Source organism: Panthera uncia, chromosome E1, assembly GCF_023721935.1.
Source record: "Panthera uncia isolate 11264 chromosome E1, Puncia_PCG_1.0, whole genome shotgun sequence".
In the NCBI taxonomy this organism is placed as follows: domain Eukaryota; kingdom Metazoa; phylum Chordata; class Mammalia; order Carnivora; family Felidae; genus Panthera; species Panthera uncia.
In genome coordinates, this window is record NC_064814.1 from 52,069,718 (window position 1) to 52,095,245 (window position 25,528).

A 25,528-nucleotide genomic window follows, 5' to 3' on the forward strand; every position below is an offset into this window, starting at 1 on the left:
TTTCCAGCCATTCCTAGTCACTTACCACCCTCGCTAATGACTCTGAGATGCGTTCAGGTGGCAGAGAGGGTAGTAGTCAGTGACAAAGTATCACACAGTGACAGGGACTCCTGTTTCAATGGCCCTTTCATTCTTAAGATTTTTAACGGGGAGAATGACCTTCTTCTCTCTCTCTTGTCCTTGGTCATATCTAGCTAGCTAGCTAGCTATTGGAGGAGGTCACCGAGAGGATGTGACTGCTGACTGACCCATGCACTGGACCCAGGCAATCGGAGGTTCCTCGCCCACTCCCCTGTCCTTGGAACATTCTATCCACCTGCCTCGCTCAACCAGCAAGCTGCCTTAAGGACACAGCCCTGGGAGAGTAAAGTAAGGTGCTGTTGAGACCATCCGGACAGTCTACGTGACCAAACCCTAGTTGAGGTCTCTTTATGAACTTTTAAGATTTGGAGAGGGGGAGGGGGGATCTATTGGTCTTATGACCACCCAAGACAAACCACGTAAATAAGCTTCCTTATTAAACCTGCCACCTACTTAACCTGGAGCGGTCTGTCTGCCTCTTCCTTTGGTCTCTGCTTGCCCTCTGTATACAAGGGCCAGTTTGCGAGCCAACACCCTAACGAATTACTTTTTGAACAGGAAATACATGGGCATGGCGCATGAAGTCACCAGAAGGGTTACAGCAACCAGTGTCCCTTGCATCTGTGACTCTTGCCACCAGAGAGCCAGTGACAGGGACCAGCCTTTTGTGTACCCTTCCGCAAAGATTCTAAGTGGATCCATTATACTCAGTGTGTCTGTTCTTAGTGGATCTATTTCCCCCCACAAATGTTGGCATATAACTTACACGACTCTACATCTTGCTCTCTGCTTGGTGTGGAGATACCGTGGGCTCCATTTCCCATGGTGACACACACAGCTGGCCCATTCTTTCTTTCTGTTTCTAACGGATACATAGATCACTGAACGAAGACGACAACATTTATTTAAACAAGTCCTCTACTGGGGCACCTGGCTGGCTTAGTCGGTTGAGTGTCCGACTTCAGCTCAGGTCATGATCTCATGGTTCGTGGGTTTGAGCCCCTTGTCGGGCTCTGTGCAGACAGCTCAGAGCCTGGAGCCTGCTTCGGATTCTGTGTCTCCCTCTCTCTCGGCATCTCCCCTACTCTCGTTCCATCTCTCTCTTTCAAAAAATAAATAAACATTACAAAAAACTAAAATAAACTTCCCCCCAATTCTAGAGGACTGATAGAACCTTAAGAATTAAGGTTAGGGAAGCCACAATGTTCCAGGGTCTGGAAGTCATCAAATCGACTTTTCTGAGATGACTGTTCCCTCTAAAATTATCTCAGGAACAATCAACACACTTTGTAGAATGACTAAGAGACAAAAAGTCTAATCCTAATATCCACTCTGTTTCCCCAACATACACACCCGTACCCTCTAGTACTGAAAACTGCTGATTCCAAGCCCAGGCAACTCCCGAGTTCACTCCCCAAAAGATACAGCCCAGACGGGCTGCTCAGGGCTCAGTAGTTGTCAATGGTCATTTCAGCTGAACGGTGGGGCCCCAATAATGGCAGTGGGTTACACCTCTTGAATATTTACTAACGTTAAGCACTGTGCTAGGCATTCCTGTGTATTACCTCACTGAGCTCTCAAACAACGTTATTGGGTAGAAATTCGTTACTGTTCTTACCAAATGAAGAAGGCAAGAGATATACAAAGCTAACTGACTTGTCCAAGGTCAGGTATAATCAGGAAGCAGTGGACCTGGGCTTCAAGCTCAGGTGGTCAGCTTCCAGAGCTTAAGATCATGATGCTAAATTGCTTCTGGAGAGAAAAGGAAAGATTCAAACTGGCTTGCTGACACATTAGGCAGGTCCTGTGCCTAAAATACTCCTGGGCCATCCATTCATGACACAGATGTATTTTTAGCATTGCCTACCCTGTGGTGGGCCCTGTTCTAGGCATTAAAAATGTGGTCGTGATAGATGGGCAAGATCCCTGCTCCCGTGGAACTCATGTATTCGTGGAGGGGAATGATCTTAAGGATTTCTGATAATCATATTACACACGATGAAGGAAATAAAATGAGGTGATGTGATGGGGGGAGGAAGGGAACGAACACATTAGGTGCTGAGAACCCTAATTAGGAGCTGAGAATTGAAAAATAAAAAAGTTGCGGGCACCCCCGTGTTCTGCGACCGGTCAGTGCTGTTGGGACAATGATGATAGCGGGCGGGAACAAGAGCTGAGCTCAGAGATGCAGGGGAAGGCGTATCATTAGGGCCCAAGGGTCAGGGTGAGGAGCTCAAATGTTATTCTACAATGGGAATCTTTGGGTGGGACTGAAGCAGGACAGTGGCATTGTCTGATCTCCGTTGTAGACAGTGGATTATAACGGGGATGGGTTTGGAGTGGAGAGTGGGGGACCCGTTGGGAACAGCTATGTTTAGGCCAGAGATGATGCCTGCATGGACGAGGGTAGCAAATCCTGAAGCATGTGGAAATTGTCTGAAGGAAGACAGTGGGCCCTCCCGAAAGTCTGGGTGTGGAAAGAGAAAAATAAAGGGTAATGTCTAGGAGTCACGGAGGTGGTTTTCCTGTACCATTCTTGACTGTTCCACCTTCTTTGCTAGATCCTCCGCCAGTGAGGGCTTAAAATGTTGCAGGTCCTGGGGCTCTTGACTCAAGGCCATTTATCTCCTTAAGCGATCTCATCAAATCTTATGGAGTCTAGAGTCGCTCGAGCCAGAGAGACCCCGAAAGCCCTCTTGACTCTTCAAACCCCCATGTCCATTCAAGACCCGGATGCTCTACATGGTGTATCTACCACATCTGCCAATTTCTCTCCCTCTTCCCTGATCCTGGTGTTATCTCCCAAAGATCGCCGCCATATTTGTCTCTCTTACTTCCCCCATAGCCCCTGCCCCACACAACTGGGGCCCCTGCCCCCTATGCCCCACCATAGCCACCGCCCCATTTTTCACACAACTGCCAATAAATCAGACCATGCTGCTCCTGATTAAAGCACTGGCTCCCCACTAATCTTAGAGATCAAGTCCAAATCCTTACCATGCCTACACAGTGAGATGGGGTCCCCGCTGTCCCATTTCCTGCCTCTCCCCTTGTCATCATCCATACTCTACGACCCCCTCGTGTTTCTCGAAAATGCCCCCGACTCCTTGCTGTCTCTGAAAACTCTGCACATGTCATCCCCTGTCCTACAGGCACCTTGACATCTTTTGGTGCCACTATGTTCTGCTGTCCTTAAAGGCCACTTCCTCACAGAAACCCTCTACTACTTAATTCCTAGTGATGCCTAATTACTGACTCCACGGAATGGCTGCTTCCCTGCAAGACTGTGAGCCTCCAGAGAACAGGGATCTTGCTGGGTTTGCTCAGCACGCGGCATTAAGTGTGGCTTCACGTGGCAGACGTGGCCCTTTCCAAGTATTTAGTGATTAAGGTAGAGAAGGACTCCTCCTAACTGTGTGCTTGTTGAATGGGAATGCCCTACAGAAGAAGCACAAGGACGGTGAAAAACCAATCATGTTCATTATACTGACGGTCTCAGAAACCAATGAATTAACCAGCTACTGGCCTGGACTAAAGGAAGCAAAATGGCAACCTGATTCGTATCTTCTCTAGTCTCCATCCCACATAAGGAATCTGGTTTAGCTCAGTACCCACTGAATAATGCTGCTCGGGTCACTGAGACAGTGCCAACCAAACTCCACTCCTCTGTCTGCTCCCATGTGACAGCCAGCCCCGGCTTTCAGGTATACAGTAAGGCTGGAGGGTTGGAAACCACTAAACTGCTAAGAACTAATGAACTTGGGGGCGCGTGGGTGGCTCAGTTGGTTGAGCGTCCGACTTCGGCTCAGGTCATGATCTCGCGGTTCGTGAGTTGGAGCCCCATGTCAGGCTCTGTGCCGACAGCTCGGAGCCTGGAGCCTGCTTCGGATTCTGTGTCTCCCTTTCTCTCTCTGCCCTTCCCCTACTTGCTCTCGTTCTCTCTCAAAAAACACAACAAAACAAACAAAAAACAAAAAAACCCACAACTAGCGAGCTTGTTTAAAAACAAGCGCCAAATAAGGGGGTGCCTGGGCGGCGCAGTCGGTTAAGCGTCCGACTCTTTGTTTCAGCTCAGAGCATGATCTCACAGTCGTGGGATCAAGCCCTGCATCAGGCTCTGCGCTGACAGCATGGAGCCTTCTTGGGATTTCCTGTTTGCCCCTCCCCCGCTCTCCCAAAATAAATGAACATTAAAAAAAAAAGAAAAGTGACGAGTAGCAACAAACTGCCATGGGCTCCAATAGAAAGCTGTGCACCTTCCGGGATAAAGTCCCTTCCCATCCTGAGACTCTAGGACTCCACCTCTCATTTCCGCTGGCCTTATTCCCCGAGGACCATCTCTTGACCCTCTCTCTCCCTCTCCCTCTCTTTTTACAGAAGTATAGATGGCAGACGATGATACGTTAGTTTCAGATGCATAATGTAGTGATTCGACAACCCTATACCCACGCACGTTATCTATGCGGACTGTCACCGTTGTATGATATCACCACACCACTGACCATTCCCCAGGCTGTCATCCCTGTGACTTATTCATCCCATAACTGGAAGCCTGGACCTCCCTCTCCCCTCCACCCCTTTCACCCATCCCCCTACCGCCTACCCTCTGGCCTCCATCAGTCTGTTCTCTGTATTTACATCTCCCTCTCTGAACACCTACCTTCCTCGTTTGGTGTTAGCTCATTACTTTCTTCACTGCCAATCTTCCCCATTCTCTTCTATTTTTTTTTTTTTTTCAGTTTCTCACTTAAAATTTTTTTTAATGTTTTATTTTTTGAGAGACAGAGAGAGACAGAGCGTGAGCAGGGGAGGGGCAGACAGAAAGGGAAACATAGAATCCAAAGTGGGCTCCAGGCTCTGAGCTGTCAGCACAGAGCCTGACGTGGGGCTCGAACCCATGAACACAAGATCATGACCTGAGCTAAAGTCAGACGCTCAACTGACTGAACTACCCAGGCACCCCCCTCTTTAAAAAAAAATTTTTTTTTAATGTTTTATTTTATTTTTTGAGAGACACAGAGCATGAGCAGGGGAGGGGCATAGAGAAAGGGAGACACGGTTAAGGTTCTCACTTTTAATCCCTTTTTCTTTTTGCCTGTTCCTTGGATCTTGACATATCTCCTTACCTAATAATCTCAGAGAAATGAGCACGTATTTCAGTATGAGGCAATTAATAAGTGCCATGGCTCCTATTAAACCCCTGGATGTGTTACTTCAGAAAAAAAACTGGAAAAATGGATTTGAGTCACGGCCTTGGACATTTTTTTCTGGCCGGTCTGAGGCTGTTCAATATTTAAAATAGCTCTTTGACTTTCTTTCCTGCCAGATCATATATTCGGTCCCAGGAGGACACGAGAAGACTGATCAGCTCAAGAAATCAATGACCAAATCAGATGCTTGAAATTTATGCTGTGGAATCACTGACCTAAACGTATTTGAGCAATACCCCCCGTGTTGAGCACAGACTTCCTCCAGGTCGACCAGAGGGGTGTCCAATTTGTATAGTGATCACTGTAATCCTCAGGGCCTGACAACAGCCACTGTGTGCCCTCCCTCCCCCCCCCCCCCCCCCAACAGCAGCCCCATCACCTGTGTCCCAGCTAGCGAATCATGGCCAGCCATGGCAACACCATTTCTCCCCAACACGTATTCCCCTCCTTAGCCTCCCTTGCAGCTAGGGCAACATAAAATAAATTATTCTGGGAAAGGCTTTTCTCTTCCCCGATAAAAACAAAACAGAAACAAGCATGCAAAGATAGTTCATCTTCTATACCACCCTCACGTGTTCTGCCTCTGATGGGGTTAACATGAAGATGTGATGCCTGGAGCCAGAGCAGCCACATTACAACTACTAGGAGGGACAAGAACATCACAGACATGCTGGCCCAAAGCTGATGAATATACCTCGGGACCCACTACCTCAGACATCTCATTAAGTGATAAGTAAGATCCTTTATGCAAAAGTCACAATTAATCAGTGTGTTAACTATGTCCTGTATTTGTTGTAATCTGAGGCTTTGACATCTGGTGCCTTGATGACCCTGGGGGGACCACCTCTGCCAGGGTTAGCTGATTTTTTTTTTTAAATGTTTATTTTTTGAGAGAGAGAGAGACAGAGACAGAGCACAAGTGAGGGAGGGGCAGAGAGAAAGGGAGACACGGAATCTGAAGCAAGCTCCAGGCTCTGAGCTGTCAGCATAGAGCCCAATGCGGGGCTCGAACCTATGAACCATGAGATCATGACCCGAGCTAAAATCGGATGCTCAACCAACTGAGCCACCCTCAGTTTATTTATTTTTGAGAGAGACAGAGAATGAGTCTGGAAAGGGGCAGAGAGAGGGGGTCAGAGGTTCTGACGTGAGCTCTGTGCAGAAAGCAGTGAGACCAACACGGGGCTCTAACCCACAAACTGTGAGATGAGACAAAGTTGGATGCTCAACTGACTGAGCCACCCAGGAGTCACGGGTTAGCCAGTTCTCAGAGACAGTCAACAATTCACCCATGACTGTGCCTTTCGAATGAAAACCAACCAACCCACAGCTTGCACCCCAACGCATTCGTTTATGGGGGTCTCACTGTCCAATCCACCATCCACCTACCCTAACCACCTCAGAGCCAGGTACCAGACATTAGAGACGGCCCCGTGCCCCAGAGCCTGCCGAAGTTACTCAATCCGGCCAACTCTAAGCCTCTTTATCCTGCCTCAACTATTCCTTCCAAGGGAAAGCACGATCAACTCTTGCATGCACTTGCCGCTCTCTGTCCTGTCTGACCCTGGTGTTTCCCTGTGTGGCCCTCCATGACATAGTGTCTCCCTCCCCCATCAAACTTATCTTTTCAATGCCAATGATCCCCAAACCTGGTGGCCTCTCCCTATCTTAAATTTCCTATTAATATATTTTACAACACGTGGGGAGCCAAATGCCTCCTAACTGATACAGTTTGCAAAGACCCTCAGTCCAATTAAAACCCTACAGGTCTAGGCTATTTTATCTTATCCCAGGGGAAAAAAAAAAAAAAGGTCTAGCAAGAATCAACCTACCAACACCAAAGGCCAGTTTCAAACCCCTAGTGGTAACATTTGGATGCTACTCCTGAGCTTGAGTGGGGTAGGGGCAGAGAGAGAGGGGGAGACACAGAATGTGAAGCGGGCTCCAGGCTCCGAGCTGTCGCACAGAGCCTGATGCGGGGCTCGAACTCACGAACCTTGAGATCATGACCTCAGCCGAAGTCGGACACTTAACTGACTGAGCCTCCTAGGCGCCCCTGTAGACTCTCCCTTTAGACGGTTCGGGTGCCCCTTGCTAAAACACTGGATACACACAGAATTACTTCCACAGATATTTCCCAAACCCTGTGAACATTTTCTTTCTACCACACATAAGTGATTCCTTCTGGGAATGTTAAGAAAGAAGACACGAGCACTGGGAAGAAGATGGAATGATTGACAGGGAAGGTTCTAGAATGGCAGCATGAGACGGGATGAAGCATCCGGACACATCGCGTGACAGTCACTCAACATGAGCCCGCTCAAGCTGGGGGTGGGAGGCTCAGGAAGACCACTGGGAAGCAGAGGTCAACAGTAACTGCATGCCAGAGACAGAAAGACACCAAGCATGTTGACTATAAACTCAAGGAGGATTAAAACCTCCTAGATGGCAGAGTCCTTGTAATAAAGCCAATGGAACCTCTAAGAATTTGTTTTAACCTCTGGTGGAGTTGGGGGCGGGGAGGAGGTCAGGAGGGAAGCCAGAGACGACTGGTTCCAGCAAGGACTGTTCAACAGGATCGCAACAGGCAATGCCTCTTGTTACTAACGCAGCTTACACACAAAGACATTAGGATACCTTCATTTGTCAGGCTCTCTTTCAAGGTTTCATTAACCTTTATTAACCTTTCAGTAGCCTTCCCTTACAGGGAAGGGGTGCCCGGGTGGCTCAGTCGGTTAAGCCTCCAACTCTTGGTTTCGGTTCAGGTTATGATCTCACGGTTTCAGGAGTTCGAAACCCGCATCGGGCTCTGTGCTGGCAGCACGGGGCCTGCTTGGGATTCCCTCTTTCTCCCTCTTTCTGCCTCTTCCCCACTCGCACTGTCTCTGTCTCTCTCAAAATAAATACACTTTAAAAATAAACAAATAAAATAAAGTTTTCATTATAGGGAAAATAATTTTCACAACGGTCTTTACAGGTGCCCTAGGGGGGATTTTTTTCCATGGGATCCTAAATACTCTGGAGGCACAGGGAGCCTGTAAGTGAGACAAAGCAGAGAGAAGACAGCTTAGAGCTTCCCTAACCGTGGAATCCCAAGCACACCCTGGTTGCCCCCCTCTGGGGAGAACAAAGAGAGGGACAGAGGGGCAGGGTCTTGCCTGCTGAGGGTGGGGAAGGATGCCTCGGGCAGGGTTCAAGGGCAGGAAGGGGTGGGAAGGGGCTGCCACACGGCAGAAACACAGGACACGTCAACCCTCAGACACAGAAATGGCCGTAGAAACACAGCGTAACCAAACACGGCCCCAGGAGCGGGACCCCTGTCCTCCGATGGCCAGGTTTAAGCTGCCGGGATGGTGCGGTCAGGGCGTGGGGGGTACTTACAGAGCGCTTGTCAGCCTCGGCCCCTTGCTGGCCCTGGAGACATGCGGTGAGCTTCTTGTGCGTGCTGTGGGAGACTTGCTTCACCAGCTCCAGGCGTTTCTCAACCTGCACACAGAGCAGCGGGCGGGGTTACCAGGTGAGGGCAAGGTCAGGAGAAGCAGGGCCATCCATCCGGGCAACCGAGAGAGAAGAGCCTACCCCGTGTCTGTGCAGAGACAAGCACTGCTGGGGACTCAACACCCAACGCTGGAGAACCGGAGCTGGGGGGAGGGAGGGACAATCAAAGACCAGGAGACTCTGTGACCCCGCAGTGAAATGACAGCCAGGTCTCCCGAAAAGTCTTACCTAAACCGGTATTTAAAGTAATATATAGGGGTGACTGGGTGGCTCAGTCGGTTGAGCCTCCGACTTCAGCTCAGGTCATGAGTTCGAGTCCTGCATTGGGCTCTGTGCTGATGGCTCAGAGCCTGGAGCCTGCTTTGGATTCTGTGTCTCCCTCTCTTTCTGTCCCTCCCCCGCTCACGTTCTGTCTCTGTCTCTCTCTCAAAAAAAAAAAAAAAAAACAAAACCTAAAAAAGAAACCCCACCTAAATAAACATTAAAAAAAAATAAAGTAATATCATAAAGGGAAAGAAGCTGTGTCTAAACAGACTGCATGAGGAGCAGTGTAAGCGGTTTAAACGGGCACTGGGAACGACTCAGTTTTAACGGGAAGATATATTTCATGTCTATATGCTAAGGGGCCTGTGACAACCTTACCTGAAGAAGGTCTTCACTCAGAACTTCAGTCTTTTCTGCCCTAAAGAAAAAATTGAGAAATATATCAGTGAAAAAAAAAAAAAAAGAAAAAATTAAGAACACAGTCTCGTACTTATTCCCCACTTCCTCTGCTCATGGTGAGACTAGAAGAACACACATTATTAGCAGACATTTCTAGCAAGAGAAAATACAGACCATACTGTCATTTACTGGGAACCTTAAATACTCTGGCAAGTAAGATCCTCTGAAGAGTCTATTACCGTCTCAACCCGGGATGAAGGACAGCAAAACCATTTCTGTTGTTACAGACATTCTTTTTTTTTTTTTTTTTAAGTAACAGAATTAAGCATGTTCCCCAACTTGTACCCCATGGCCTCCCCCAAACAAGCAAGTAAAAGTAACAGAAATCTGACCAGGGATCGATAAACAGCAAACAAGGAGAAAACGTGGATTCCTAGTGATAAACTCAAATGCCACCATTCAGATCTGGCAACCAAGCGTTAGGCGCCCCTGCCAGAAAGTGGGGGTGGGGGAGCTTGAACCCGAGATGAACACATCTGGAGAAAGAACCTGGACACGGGCCGAAGTGCCCCCAACCTCTTAGCAACCCCTGCATCACATCAGGGGAGAATGCGAATCTTATATGGTGCAAAGCATTCCTAATTTATTGTCTAGAGAATCTCAGAGATAAGGTTCGGTCAATGATTTCTCTCCCGTGGGTGTGTTCTCTGTCATCTTGTCTCTCTGGGGGTCACTCTCTCCCTCTCACACTCACACATACAAACTGCAAATTCCCATGAAAACAGATGATCAACACTCAAGGTACAAAGGAAGAAAACACAATATATGGAGAGCCTGAAGAACTTCAACGACCAGAATTGTCAAAGATGGCAACATATGTATGAAATACTGAAGAACTAATGATATACTGAAATATTAGTGCCAGGACTTCCACTCCTGGGGAGACGGAGGGAACACATTTCACCTATTTCCCGTCGCTAACTAAAAGCAAAACCTTGGGGCTTTCCGTATAAAACACAAGACTTTGCAAGGTGGACAGAAGGTAGACTGGCCAGTGACCGCCAGACCCAACGAACGGCATGGTGTGAAATATGGGACTTCTGTCTCACATATTCCACACTTGAAGCTGTGAATGGAAATACCAGTGAGTGCAGGGATAAAAAGTCCAACAAAAGCCAGGTCCCTGTAGCCCAGGGATCCGGAAGGCGGCAGCCTAGCAAGATAGAAAATGTTCATAGATAATGACTGCTCACTCCAGCCAAATGCTACAGAAGAAAAAACCGTTGTCCTACCCCATCCACACCAGCCAACACTGGGAAGGGCACCTAGCCTTTCACCCTTGCCTGGCTATAACAAAGCACCCAATCCTCCCCTTCCTCTTGGCCAGTGTACCATCAGAGACGTTTGAGTATGGAGCTGGGACATTTGTCACTTCTCAGCTATCACAATGGAAGCCATATGAGCGGTCCACACATCCACCCTCACCTTGTGTTGACAAAGCCTCTGTCTCCTCCTCTGGGAATGTGGTGTAAAGGGAGGCCCAGGGGAGTCGAGACTTTCACCATCATCCAGCAGTAACAAAACCACCCTCTGGATGGCAACAATGGAAGCCTAGTGGGGAGCAATGAGCCACTCCCAGCCAGGGCGGTATCAGTGAAGGCCTAATGGGGAGCCAGAATTCCCACTCTCACCCAGCAGTAACGAGGGGCATCACCCTCTTGGGAGTATGGGAACCAGTGACGGCCAAGGGGGGAACCAGGACTTCTATTTCCACCTGGCAGTAACAAAGCAGAATTCTCCCTTCCCTTGCTAGAATGAGATCAGAGGAAGTCAGCTAAAAGAGAAAGTTTAAATAAAACCCAGAATCTCATCATATAAGACAATAGTCAAGTATCAATAAAAAATTGCTTATCCTATCAAGAACCAGAAAGATCCCAAGTTGAATGAAGGCAATCAATGAATGCCAAGAGCAGGATGATGGAGACGTTTGAATTATCTGACAAAGACTTTAAAGCATTCGCCAAGAAAATGCTTTGATAAGCATTTATGAACGTGCTTGAAATGAATAAAAAAAATAGAAAGTCTCAGAACAGAAGATATAAAAAAGAAGGAAATGAAAATTTTAAAGTTGAAAACTGTAATAATCTAAGTTAAAAATCCTGGTAGGTGGGGAGGGGGTGCCTTGATGGCTCACTCGTTTGGGGGTCTGACTTTGGCTCAGGTCAGGATCTCATGTTTTGTGGGTTTGAGCCCCGTGTCGGGCTCTGTGCTGACAGCTCGGAGCCTGGAGCCTGCTTCTGATTCCGTGTCTCCCTCTCTCTCTGTACTCTGTCTCTCTCAAAAATCACCGCCCCCCCACCCAAAAAAAATTCCTGGTGGATGGGTTCAACTGTCGAATGGAGAAAGCAGAGGAAAAATCTGTGAACTGCAAGAAAGCACAAGAGAAATTTCCCAGTCTAAACAACAGAACAAAGATAGAACAAACAACCCAAACCAAAGCATTAGGGACCTGTGGAACTATAGTGGAAGATTAAATGTTGATGTCATCAGTCCCAGAAGAGGGAAAAGAAGGGGGCTGAAAAAATACTCAAAGGTATAATGGCTGAAAACTGCCCCAATTTGGCAAAAGATGTAATATTCAAGAAGCTGAGCACATACAAACAGGATAAACACAAGGAAGTCCTCACCAAGACTCATAGTCAAATTTCTGAAAACTAAAGACAAAGAAAGACTTGATAACAGTGAGACAAAAATGATACCTTACTAATGGAGGGGAAACAACTCAAATTACAGAAGATTTCTGATGAGAGACTACAGAGGACAGAGGGATGTGGTACACCATTTTCCAAGTACTGAAAGAAAATAACTGCTAACCTACAATCCTATATCCAATTAAAATATCCTTTAGGAATGGAAAAACATCAGGATGTTCTCAGATAAAAGAAAACTAACAAAACGTGTCATCAGCAGGCTCGTCTTAAAGAACTGCTAAGGGAAGTTCTAAACAAAGAAAAAGAAATGGTAAAAGAAATAACCTTCAAGTATCAGGAACGAAAAAAGAACCTGGTGGTCAAAAATAGTAAATAAGATAGTCTTCTTTCTCCCCTTGAGTTTCCTCTATTAATGGTTGAAGCAAAAAATTTATAACATTGTGTATATGGCTCTATATGTATGTAAAGGAAATATTTAATACAATTATACTTTATTTGGAAGAGGATAAAGGGACATAAAGGGAAGTAAAGGTTCTAGATTTCACTGAAACTGGTAAAATAAAGATACTAGTATGCTGTCATAAGCTGCATATATGTAATAACCAGAGCCACGGCTAAAAAAGCTACATAAGAAGATACACTCAAACATGTTATAGAGGAATCAAAATGTAACCTAACCCAGAAGGAAAGACAAAACAAAACAATGAAAAACAGAAAAACCAAACATAAAATAAAAAATAGTGGACGTAAGCCCTAAACCAGCCATACTTATGTTAAATGTAAATGGTGTAAATATACCAGTTAATAGAGATTGGCAGAGTAGGTTAAATATGTTGTCTAAGAGAATCTCACTTCAAAGGACTATTTTCTTTTTTAACGTTTATTCATTTTTGAGAGACAGAGTGCAAGCAGGGGAGGGGTAGAGAGAAAGACACAGAATCTGAAGCAGGCTCCAGGCTCTGAGCTGTCAGCAGAGTCCCACATGGGGCTCGAACTTGGGAAGGTGAGATCATGACCTGAGTCGAATGAGAATCTCACTTCAAATATAATTATATAAGTAGGTTGAAAGTAAAATTGTAGAAAAATATACTACATAAACATTAGTCAAAAGCAAGCAGGAGTACCCATATTAACATATGAAGTAGGCTTCTAAGACAGAGAAAATGACTAGAGACAGAAAGGAGAATCATATATTCATAAAAGATCAATCAAATAGGAAGACACAGCAGTCCCAAGTGTGTATGAACTAAACAACAATACTGCAAAATACATAAAGCAGAAACTTATAGAACTAAAAGGACACATAGACAAATCCACATTCGTAACTGGAGACATCAGTACTTCCTCTCTCAATTATTGATAGACCAACTAGATATACAAAATTAGGAAGAATAAGTAAGGACACAATAACTCCATTAACCAATAGATTTTAACTGACATTTATAGAACACTGCATTCAACATCAGCAGACATACTTTTTCCAGGGCTCATGGGACATATACAACATACAACATCTGGGGTCATAAAACAAACCTCAATTAACTTGAAATAAATGAAATCATAGACAATGCATTATCCAACCACAGAAGATGTCAAAGTAGAAATCAGTAACAGAAAGATAAGAAGAAAATATTGCAAAGTTCAAATACTTGGACACTAAATGAAACACCTCTAAATAATCCATGGGCCAAAGAGAAAGCCTCAAAAGAAATAAAAAATACTGACCTGAATAAAAATGAAAATACCATGTATCAAAATGTTGGATGCAGCCAAAGCAGTGCTAAAGAGGGAAACTGGTAGCACTAAAATCCACACATTAGAAAAAGAAACATTCTCAAATTAAAATATAAGTTCCTACTGCAACACCTATAAAAAGTGAGTTAAAATAAATCCAAAGGAAGGACATCATAAAGATAAGGGCAGAAATGAGTGAATTTAAAACAAAAAAATAATAATAGAGAAAAATCAATGAAAGAAAGATCGGGTCCTTTAAAAAACTAAGGACAATTGAAATACAGTGTAGCATGACTGAAAAGAAAGAAAAAGACAAATCACCAATAGTAGGAGTGAAACAGGAAATATCACTACAGAACACTAAATTTCAAAATGTCTTTGAACAACCTTACACATGTAAATTTGACAACTTGTATATGATGGACTAATTATTCAAAAAAAAAGTTACTATAATATACCCAATAGGAATAGACAATCTTAATAGTCTGTAACTAGTAGGAATTTGAACTTCTACGATTAACTACCTCCCACCCCGCGAAGTCTTCACAAAATAATTCTACCAAATGTTTCAAGAAGAATTGACACCAATTCTATACGATGTCTTACAGAATATAGAAGAGGAGGGAATACTTCCCAATTCATTTTATGAAGCGAATATTCTTTTGATACCAAAGCTAGACAAAAAACAGTAAAAATAAATAAATAAATAAAAGTAAGATAACTATAGACTAATATTCCCCATGAATATAGACGTACAAATCCTTAACAAAAGATTACCAAAAGAATTCAATAATACATAAAAATAATTATTTACCATGACCAAGGTGGGTTTGTTCCAGGGATTTGAAAATCAATCAGTGTAATCCATCATCTCAAATACAGACTGAAGAAGAAAAACCGGATCATATCAATAGATGTAGAAAAAGCATACGCAATTCAATTCAAAACCCATTCTTGGTGAAAACTCTCAGAAAGCTAACAATAGAAGGGAATGTCCTCAACTTAAATAACATGTGTAAAACAAAACAAAACAAACCAAAAACAATATCCTACAGTTAACATTATAGTTAGTGGTGCAAGATGAGGTGCTTGACTTCCGAAGACCAAGAACAAGGCCAGTATGTCTGTACTTGACATTCATTCAACACAGTGCTACGCGTCTGAGTCAGTGCAGTAAGGCCAGAAAAGTAAACGTAAACCAAAGAGATCTGAAAGGAACAAATTAAAATATCCCTATTTACAGATGACATTATTGTCTATGTAGAAAATGCCAAAAACCTACAGCGTGCGAGCAGGGGAGGGAGGGAGAGAGAATCTTCCGCTCAGCATGGAGCCTGACGCAGAACTTGATCCCACAACCCTGGGATCACGCCCTGAGCTGAAATCAAGAGTCAGATGCCCAATCGACAGAGCCACGCAGGTGCCCCTCCAATGGGAATTTTTTAAGGTGATGGGTTGCCCCGTATCCTGTTTGTGCTGGTGGTGACACAAATCCATGTGTGTTAAAACTCAAAGAACCGTAACGAAAACGTGAGGTTTACTTTGTGCAAATTTTTAAAGTAAAAAAATAATTTCTTAAAAGAAAATCGAGATAATAGACAATAGCAGAAGTCAATGAGGGAGGATGAGGTGAATGAGGGAGGGGAGTTAAGTATTCTCAGCTCCTGGGGGAGCCTGGGTGGCTCAGTTGGTTGAGTGTCTGCCTTTGGCTCAGGTCATGATCTCGGGGTTCCTGAGAGTCCCACATCCAGCTTTTTGCTGTCTTCGTGGAGCCCCCTTTGGATCTTCTGTCCTCTCTCTCTGCCCCTCCCTCACTTGTGCCTGCATGCACCCTCTCTCCCCACCCTCCTCTCTGTCCCTCCCAGGTTGGCACTCTCTTTGTCTCTCTCTCAAAAATAAACATTTTTTAAAAAGGCCTAAACACGCCATTTAAACACTAAACATGTTCAGCATAAAAATAAATAATAATAAAGAGAATTAGCATAGAGCTAGATTTTTAAAAACTAAGAACTGTATCTAAAACATAAACAGGGGCGCCTGGGTGGCGCAGTCGGTTAAGCGTCCGACTTCAGCCAGGTCACGATCTCGCGGTCCGTGAGTTCGAGCCCCGCGTCAGGCTCTGGGCTGAGGGCTCGGAGCCTGAAGCCTGTTTCCGATTCTGTGTCTCCCTCTCTCTCTGCCCCTCCCCCGTTCATGCTCTGTCTCTCTCTGTCCCAAAAATAAATAAAAAACGTTGAAAAAAAAAAATTTTAAAACATAAACAATCAGGAAGATTAAAGAGAAAAACAGGGAAAAAAAACATACCAGGCTATTTCTAATTAACATTATAATAATGTTGGCCAAAATAGACTTTGAGGCAAAAAATAAATAAAATAAAAATAAAATAAAATAAAATAAAATAAAATAAAATAAAATAAAATAACAAAAAAAACCAAAAAACGACATTAAAAGGGAGAGAGGATCGCAATATAATGATAAAAGTCTACCTCATCTAGGGGCTATGAGAATTTGAAACTTGGATGTACCTGTTTAGAATCACAAAGTATATAAATCAAAACTGACAGAACTTCAGGAAGCCTTTAAAAAATCTACCATAATTGAAATGTCAGCATTTCCCTTTTAATTAATGAGAGGTAAGGCAGAAAAAAAGTTAATCAAGATACAGAGGATCTGAAAAACCTAAGTCAACACGATTTATTTGACAGACATACGTGGAACCCTGAATATCATCACTATAGAATATAAATTCTCATGCACACAAGAATTCATTTCCAAAAATTAACCACTTATTAGCCTATAAAGCTCTTCTCGATCAACCCCAAAGAACAGATGCCTTGCAGGTGATGTTTTCTGATCCCGGTGCAATTTAGTTTGAAATCATTCACTAAAAAGTTAAAATTAAAAAGCAACAACAACAAAACAAGATTTGGAAACAATTCTAAATAGCTCATAGGTCAAAATGAAGGTGTTAGAATTTTTTAAATATTTAGAATTGAAAAACAATTACAATACTGGATATCAACTTGTGAGCAAAGTGATACTTTAAAAAAAATACAGAAACTTGGGATGCCGGGATGGCTCAGTCAGTCAAGCGTACTACTCTTGATTTCGGCTGAGATCATGATCTCGAGGTTTGTGATACCGTAGAGATGAAAACAATAAATGAAAGTGACGAACAGTTTTATTTGAAAACAGACAAAATGGCCAAATAGAAAAATAAAGCAAGTGCAAAGTGACTCAAGAATAAATAGGATGCCAGGGGCGCCTGGGTGGCTCAGTCGGTTAAGAGTGCAAATTTGGCTCAGGTCATGATCGCGCTATTCCTGAGTTCAAGCCTCGAGTTGGGCTCTGTGCTGACAGCTCAGAGCCTGGAGCCTGCTTCGGATTCTGTGTCTCCCTCTCTCTCTCTCTGCCCCTTCTCTACTCACACTCTGTCTCTCTCTCTCTCAAAAATAATAAACATTAAAAAAAAGAATTAATTGGATGCCTGAATAGTCCTATAAACATTTAAAAAACATTAAAGCAGCAATTAAATATCTTTCCACGATGGAAAAAGAGGACCAAGGTGTTTGGCAAGAAAATTTCCAAGAAATGCTTCTTTCCAAACTTGCACAAACTTCAAAAGAATAAAAAAAGAAGCTACACCCGCAGCTCATTCTAAGAGACAAGTATAACGTGTTACAAAAACTACACAAGGATGTGCAAAGAAAATCAATCATAGACTGGTTCTGTATATTAACAATGATACAAATACCCTAAACAAAATTAATTAGCACATTATGAGCAAATCAGATAAATTGCTAGACTGCATGAGTGGTTTTTGTGGGTTTTTAAGACTTTACTTTTGTGGTTTTTTAATGTTTGTTTATTTTTGAGAAAAAGAGAAAAAGAGAGCAAGAGAGTGCACTTGTGAGCGGGGGAGGGGCAGAGAGAGGGACACAAAGGATCTGAAGCAGGCTCCAGGCTCTGAGCTGTCAGCACAGAACCCAACATGGGGCTCAAACTCACAAACCATGAGATCATGACCTGAGCTGAAGTCGGACACTTAACCGACTGAGCCACCCAGGCTCTTCTAAGATTTTAAGTAATCTCTATACCCATCGTGGGGCTCGAACTCACAACCCCAAGATCAAGATTTACATGCTCCATTGACTGAGTCAGCTAGTTGTCCCAGGAGTGCTTTAACACTAGAAATCTGCAAGTGTAATTCTTCACGCTGACAGGTTAAATGATAAACCATGACTATCTCCGGCAATGCAGACAAAATGTTGAATAAAATTCAATGCCTATTCATGAAAAAATTTTAAAATTGTTAAGGAAAATCCTTATGTTTGTATTTTCAAACATACCTATAAAACATTATTCTTAATGGGAACATGTTAAAAATATTCCCTTTGAAGTCAAGAATAAGACAAAAATGCCTACTATCGCTTTCTACCCAGCTTACAAGTAAGCAACTAAAATAGAAGATTTAAAAACTAAAGAGAAAGAACCTAAACTAATATAACCTACAGAAGTTATAGAAAATAACTGGGGTGCCTGGATGGCTCAGTCAGTTATGTGTCTGACTTCAGCTCAAGTCATGATCTCATAATTTGTGGGTTTGAGCCCCCCAGCAGGCTCTGTGCTGACAGCTTAGGTAGAGCCTGGAGCCTGCTTCAGATTCTGTGTCTCCCTCTCTCTTTGCTCCTCCCTGGCTCATGCTCTGTCTCTCAAAAATAAAAATGTTAAAAAAAATAAGTTATTTAAAATAATCTAAGTTTCCAATGATAGCTGGCTATAAAAGCAATATAACAAAATCAATATAGTCAGCAAATACTAAGAAAAACTAATTTTAAAAATCACTTAACATGGAACAAATATAGAATACATTTAATAAGAGACTGGCGATAGCTTATAGAGAAAGAATTAGTAAAAGACATTAAAAAGACAAATTGAGAGACATACTATATTTATGGAAAGAATTAACTTTGTAAAGATATCAGTTCTCTTTATGCCGATGCAACCCTAATAAAAAAGTTTCAAATATTAACTTAAAACTGAGTTAATGAGCTAAATCTTAAACTTATAAGGAATGCAAGATGTAAGAAAAAAACACGAATATCTGTAGGAAGAATAAGTTGGAGGAACTTCACCTCCAGACACTGAAACTTACTCAAGTCAGAGTAATTAAGATAGTATTTATTCTATCAGTGTTCACACTGAACATGAGAACAGAAGACAATGTTGGGGAACAGACTCACACACACAAAATGATAGATAGAGGTGTTATCCCAGATTGTGGAAAAGGGGTGTTATTCAATATGTAGTGCTGGGTCAACTGCATATCTCCCCCCCCCCCCCGCAAAAAAAGAAAGAAAAGAAAAGAGAGTTCTACCCAACACTATGCATAAACGCCAAGTCCCAACGAATTAAAGACTTAAACTTAAAAGGCAAGACGTTAAAACTTCTGGGAAAATACATACGGCATATCTTGTGTTTCTGACCATGGAATGACACTTTCAGAAAAAAAGATCACCCATAAAAGAAAAGAATAATAAATATATTTACATGAAAACGAACTTGTTACAGTAGATGAGAAAAATATCTAAAAAGAAAGTCAGAAAATGGAGAAAGATATATGTAAAAAAGTATGTAACTGCTGAAGTATTAAAATTCAGGTTGTATCAGGAACTCCCAAAAGTCAATTAAAAAAAAAAATAAATCAACTCTACAGTATAACAGGCTGAAGACTGGCACTGCTTAAATGAGAAAATTCTAATGATTAACAAATATATAAAAACACGGCCAACCTCATTAGGAACCAGGACTATGCAAATGAAACCTACAAAGAGATATCATTCTATATCTACCAGTTTGATGAAAACGCATGTCTGACAATTCCAAATAGTGATGAGACGAAGTAATGAGAATCTCTACGAAGCACTACGATAAGTATAAATTGTTAACAGCATTGTAGAAAACCATGTGTCATTATCTTGTACATTTAAGACTGAAACTCAGTACCCAAACAAAACATCTTTTAACAAAACAGTACAGAATATTTACTCTCTTTATGTCTCATGCGCTCTAATATTTTCTAGTATGCTCACTAAATCGATTCCATTATCACTAATGAGTTGGAACCTGCATTCCAAAACAAACACTATCCTACAGAAACCCCTGCACATTTACCAGGAGACATTTATAAAACATTCCTGGCAGGTTTTTGTGAGATTTTTTTTTTTTTTTGCAAAATAAAAATTAAAAAATGAGGGGAAAAAAACTCCATCAAAAAGAGAATAAAGATACACCCAAAATAATACAATACCTAGGAATAAACATAACCAAAGAGGCGAAAGATCTGTACTCTGAAAACTATAAAAAAAGAAAGTGATGAAAGAAATTGCAGGTGACATAAAGAAATAGAAAAACATTCCATGCTCATGGATTGGGAGAACAAATACTGTTTAAATGTCTATACCACCCAAAGCAATCTACACATTTCATGCAATCCCTATCAAAACACCAACAGCAGGGTGTCTGGGTGGCTCAATTGGTTAAGCGTCTAACTCTTGATTTTGGCTCTGGTCATGATCTCATGGTTTGTGGGTTTGAGCCCTGCGTTGGGCTCTGTGCTGACAGCACGAGACTGCTTGGGATTCTCTCTCTTTACCCTCCTTCTCGCTCTGTCCCTCCCGCGCTCACGTGCATGCTCTTTCTCTGAAAATAAACTTAAAATACCAACAGCAAATTGTGCAGGACCACAAAAGTCCTTGAGTAGCTAAAGAAATCTTGAAAAGAAAAGCTGGAGGCATCACAATTCCAGACTTCAAGTTATATTTCAAAGCTGTAGGAATCAAAGCAGTATGGTCCTGGCACAAAAACACACATAGGTCAATGGAAGAGAATAGAAAATAACCAGAATAAACCCACAATTATATGGTCAATTCATCATCGGCAAAGTAGGAAAGAATACTGAATGGAAAAACACACAGTCTCTTCAACAAATGGTGCTGGGGAAACTGGACAGCAACATGCAAAAGAAGGAAAGGGGACCACTTTCTTACACCATGCACAAAAACAAATTCAAAATGGATGAAAGACCTAAATGTGAGTCATGAACCATAAAAATCCTAAAGGAGAACACAGGCAATAACTTGTTTGACGTTGGTTGTAGAGACTTCTTTGAAGATATGTCTCCCGAGGCAAAGGACACAAAAGCAAAAATAAACTATCAGGACTTAATAAAAATAAAAATCTTCTACACAGCGAAGGAAAACAATCAACAAAACTAAAAGGCAACCTGTGGAATGGGAGAAGATATTTGCAAATGACATATCTGTTAGAGTTAGTATCCAAAATATGTAAGGAACTTCTAAAACTCAACGCCCCCAAAAGCAAATAATCCAATTAAAAAATGGGCAGAAGACATGAACAGACATTTCTCCAAAAGCATACAGATGGGCCAAGAGGCACATGAAAAGATGCTCATCATCCCACAACCTCAGGGAAAATACAAATCAAAACCACCATGAGATACCAGCTCACACCGGCCAAATGGCTAAAGTCAACACCACAAGAAACAACAGGTGTTGGCGAGGATGTGGAGAAAAAGGAACCCTCGTGCACTGTCGGTGGGAAGGCACAATGGTGCAGCCACTGCAGAAAACAGTAAGGAGGGCCCTCGAAAAGTTAAAGATAGAATGACGTTATGATCCAGCAATCTCACTACTGGGTGTCAAAGAACACACGAATACTAATTCAACGGGGAACAATGCCCTCCTATGTTTATAGCGGCATTATTTGTAACAGCCATGATACGGAAGCAGCCCAGGTGTCTATCGACCAACGAATGGATAAAGAAGTCATATGGAAGATTACTCAGCCATAAAAAAAGGAATGAAATCATGCCATTTGCAACGACACGGATGGAGCGAAATAAGCCGGTCAGTGAAAGACATGTGATTTCGCTCATATGGGGCATTTAAGAAACAAAACAAATGAGCAAAGGGGGAAATGAGAGAGAGAGAAATCAAGAAGCAGACTCTTCATTAAAGAGAACAAACCGATGGGTCCCAGAGGGGAGGTGGGGAGGGGTTAAATAGGTGATGGGGCTATTAAGGAGTATGCGTATCAAAATGAGTACCAGGTGATGTGCGCAAGTGTTGAAGCAATATACTGTGCACCTGAAGTTAATATAACACTGTGTGTTAACTAACTGGAATTAAAATGAAAACTTAAGAAAGAATAAAGAAATTGGGATATGGGGCGCCTGGGTGGCTCAGTCGGTTAAGCGTCCGACTTCGGCTCAGGTCATGATCTCACGGTCCGTGAGTTCGAGCCCCACGTCGGGCTCTGTGCTGACAGCTCAGAGCCTGGAGACTGTTTCGGATTCTGTGTCTCCCTCTCTCTCTGACCCTCCCCCGTTCATGCTTTGTCTCTCTCTGTCTCAAAAATAAATAAACATAAAAAAATAAAAAGAAATTGGGATATAGCTGCATAATGACATATCATACAGTAATAAGTAGTGAAATAAAATTTACCCCAAACAAGGGATGATTCTTGGAGGTACAATGTTGAATGGGGGAAATAGCTAACAGCAAGATTACTTAAATGATACCATTCGCATAGAGCTCAAAACCAAACATCACTCAACAACATACTGTTAAGGGATAAATACAGATGTAGTAAAATGGGAAGAACCCAAGATTGTAATCACAAAATTTCGAGTAGTGGCTCTCTCCAGGAAAACGAGGGACATTGGATTTGGAGGGATACACAGGTGACTTCAGCATAATTGATAGTGATTTGGTTCTAAATTTTTTTGATGTTTTTATTTTTGAGAGAGAGAGAGAGAGAGAGAGAGAAAGCGAGCACACAAGCATAAGCAGGGGATGGGCAGAGAGAGAGGGAGACACAGAATCCGAAGCAGGCTCCAGGCTCCGAGCCGTCAGCACAGAACCCGACGGAGGGCTGGAACTCACGAACCATGAGATCATGACCTGAGCCGAGATCGGACGCTTAACTGAGCCACCCACGCGTCCTGGTCATGATTTGGTTCTAAATTTGTGCAGTAGGTTCATGGTTCTCTTAATGTTTCAGAACATATAAGAATATAGGTAATCTATGTATTAAATAGATAATGAAACAAAATAACAAAAACCAAGCATTAAGCATATTCTTCTATAAATGATTACCATGATCCCACAAGACTAAAAACAAACAAAAATAATTATGCCCATTGATTCTCTATATTCTGGTTAAAAATAATAATGCATACACACACCATATATATCATATACCATATGTATAAACCATATATATAACATAGCATATGCCACATATAAACAATATATATAATATACACATAAAATATACATGTTATTATACAGATATACAAATATAAGTTTTACGTATATGAACATTTTCTTTAAACTTTTTACTACTTTTTGCTTGAAAGAAAGAGCTGAGTTTCAGGGCATCTGGACAGCTAGCTATGGCAATTACCCACACATCAACTACATTAAAACTAAAATAACCAATAAGAAACATTGTACCTACACAGCTGATAAGAAAGCAACAAACCCTGGTCCTCTGAAGGAAAGTATCTTGTGCTGGAGACAAATTCTGCTTAAGTCTGCTCTTAAAAATTTGGGGCCAGGCACACCTGGGTGGCTCAGTCGGTTGAGAGTGACTCTGGCTCAGGTCATGATTTTGTAGTTCATGAGTTTGAGCCCCGTGTCGGGCTCTGTGCTGACAGGTCAGAGCCTGGAGCCTGCTTTGGATTCTGTGTCTCCCTCTCTCTCTGCCCCTCCCCCTGATCACACTCTGTCGCTCTCTGTCTCTCAAAAATAAATAAACGTTAAATTTTTTTTTTTTAATTTGGGGCCATAAAAGTTATTTATGACGATCAAAAGCATTTAAGAACATTCTAGAACATGTTTTACTGACTGAAAAACTCATCGATATTGAGTTGGAAGGAGCAAGGAAGGTCACTTAGCCCAATTTTCCACTCCTCTGAGACTTCCATCCATCACTCCAGAAGCATTTCAAGAGAGCATTAAAGACTGACCAATGGAAGGTAATCTTCCAGGAAGGGAGGTGGGCTAACGGGTGATGCTATTTTTAGGAAGCCTGGTATTTTGGGCCTCATCTTTGTAAATGAAAGACAGAACATCATCCATTATCAAGAAAATGAACGCTACCATTTCCAGGGGATGAGTCACTCCACAGGATGACCAGCACTCTGTAGGTGACATCTGGGTACAAGTTACCTCTTATTTTTTTACATCAACAGACTACAGCAAAACAGAACCCTGGCAAACTGGTCTAAAAATTGTGCATTGTTCTACTTATGAGCTTCAGGAGAGCAACACCACCCACAAAAAAATCTTGATTGTCATTGTACGTGAGCTTGTTCGGTCACGGTGGCATTTCTCAAAATGTGTTCCCATGCAAAAAACGGACTCATAAGACACTGAAGAAAAAGGTCCTGTGGACAAATAAGGAAACATTGAACACTATATTCTCCATTAATGGAGTCTTATTAAAATAGTAAAGGTTCTGAGAAGGCCTGCAGTAAATGAAATACTTTAATGTGAGCTAGCCCATCATTTCCCAACTGCATAAAAAATATGAAAATATGCTTCACATCACACTTAGTAACCACTACCTCCTGGGTGCCAAATATACTTTAGGAAATGTGGAACAGCCTCTGTCGCTCCCTTTCTATTTGTGCAGTCCCAGGCTTAGCCCCGTAGGGCTCCGCCCTGAACTACCACCAGATGCTCAGAACTGACGTCTACACCTCCACCATCCTAACCTCTCATTCATCATCCGCGCTGTCCTTAGACATCCTTCCCCAAATGCCTCCCTGGCTCCCTTTTGCCTGATGCCTAGGAGGTGTTCTGATAAATGCTCCAGCCATAAGCAATGTGTTACTGTTTCAAAATGTACCCAGGAAAGGGGCACCTGGGAGGCTCAGCTGATTAAGCCTCCCACTCTTATTTTTTTTTACTGTTTTATTTTTGAGAGAGTGCAAGTTGGGGAGGGACATAGGGAGGGGGACAGAGGATCCGAAGCGGGCTCTGTGCTGACAGCAGTGAGCCTGATGCAGCGGCTTGAACTCACGAACCCAGGAGATCATGACCTGAGCCAACCTCAGACACTCAAGTGACTGAACTACCCGGGCAGGTTCCCCTGAACATCCGACTCTTGATCTCAGCTCAGGTCTTGATCCCAGGGTCAAAAGAATAAATAAATAAATACAGGGCTGCCTGGGTGGCTCAGTCAGTTTAAGCGTCTAACTCTTGATTTAGACTCAGGTCATGATCTCACAGTTCACGGGATGGAGCCCTGCGTCGGGATCTGGGCTGACAGTGCAGAGCCTGCTTGGGATTCCCTCTCTCCCTCTCTCTCTCTGCCCCTCCCCTGCTTGCTCTCTCTCTCTCTCTCTCAAAAATAAATAAACTTAAAGAAAATAAATTAATTAATTAAAGCAAATAAAATAAAAATAAGATAGATAAAATGAAAATAAAATAATAAAATTAATAAAAATGAAATTAAATTAATAAAGTTAATAGGCAAAATAAATAAAAATAAAATAAAATAAAATAAAATAAAATAAAATAAAATAAAATAAAATAAAAT

General features: G+C 42.5%; 1 protein-coding gene across 1 annotated transcript in view; it reads right to left on the reverse strand.

Annotated features, from left to right (window-relative positions):
- Positions 1-25,528, reverse strand: part of ARHGAP44 (Rho GTPase activating protein 44) — a 177,204-nt gene that overhangs the window by 70,003 nt on the left and 81,673 nt on the right. Inside the window, exons 2-3 of the mRNA XM_049635352.1 lie at positions 9,432-9,471; positions 8,673-8,777 (exon numbers count right to left, since the gene is read on the reverse strand). Coding sequence (XP_049491309.1) covers positions 8,673-8,777; positions 9,432-9,471 — 145 coding nt within the window. The remainder of the gene's footprint in view (positions 1-8,672; positions 8,778-9,431; positions 9,472-25,528) is intronic.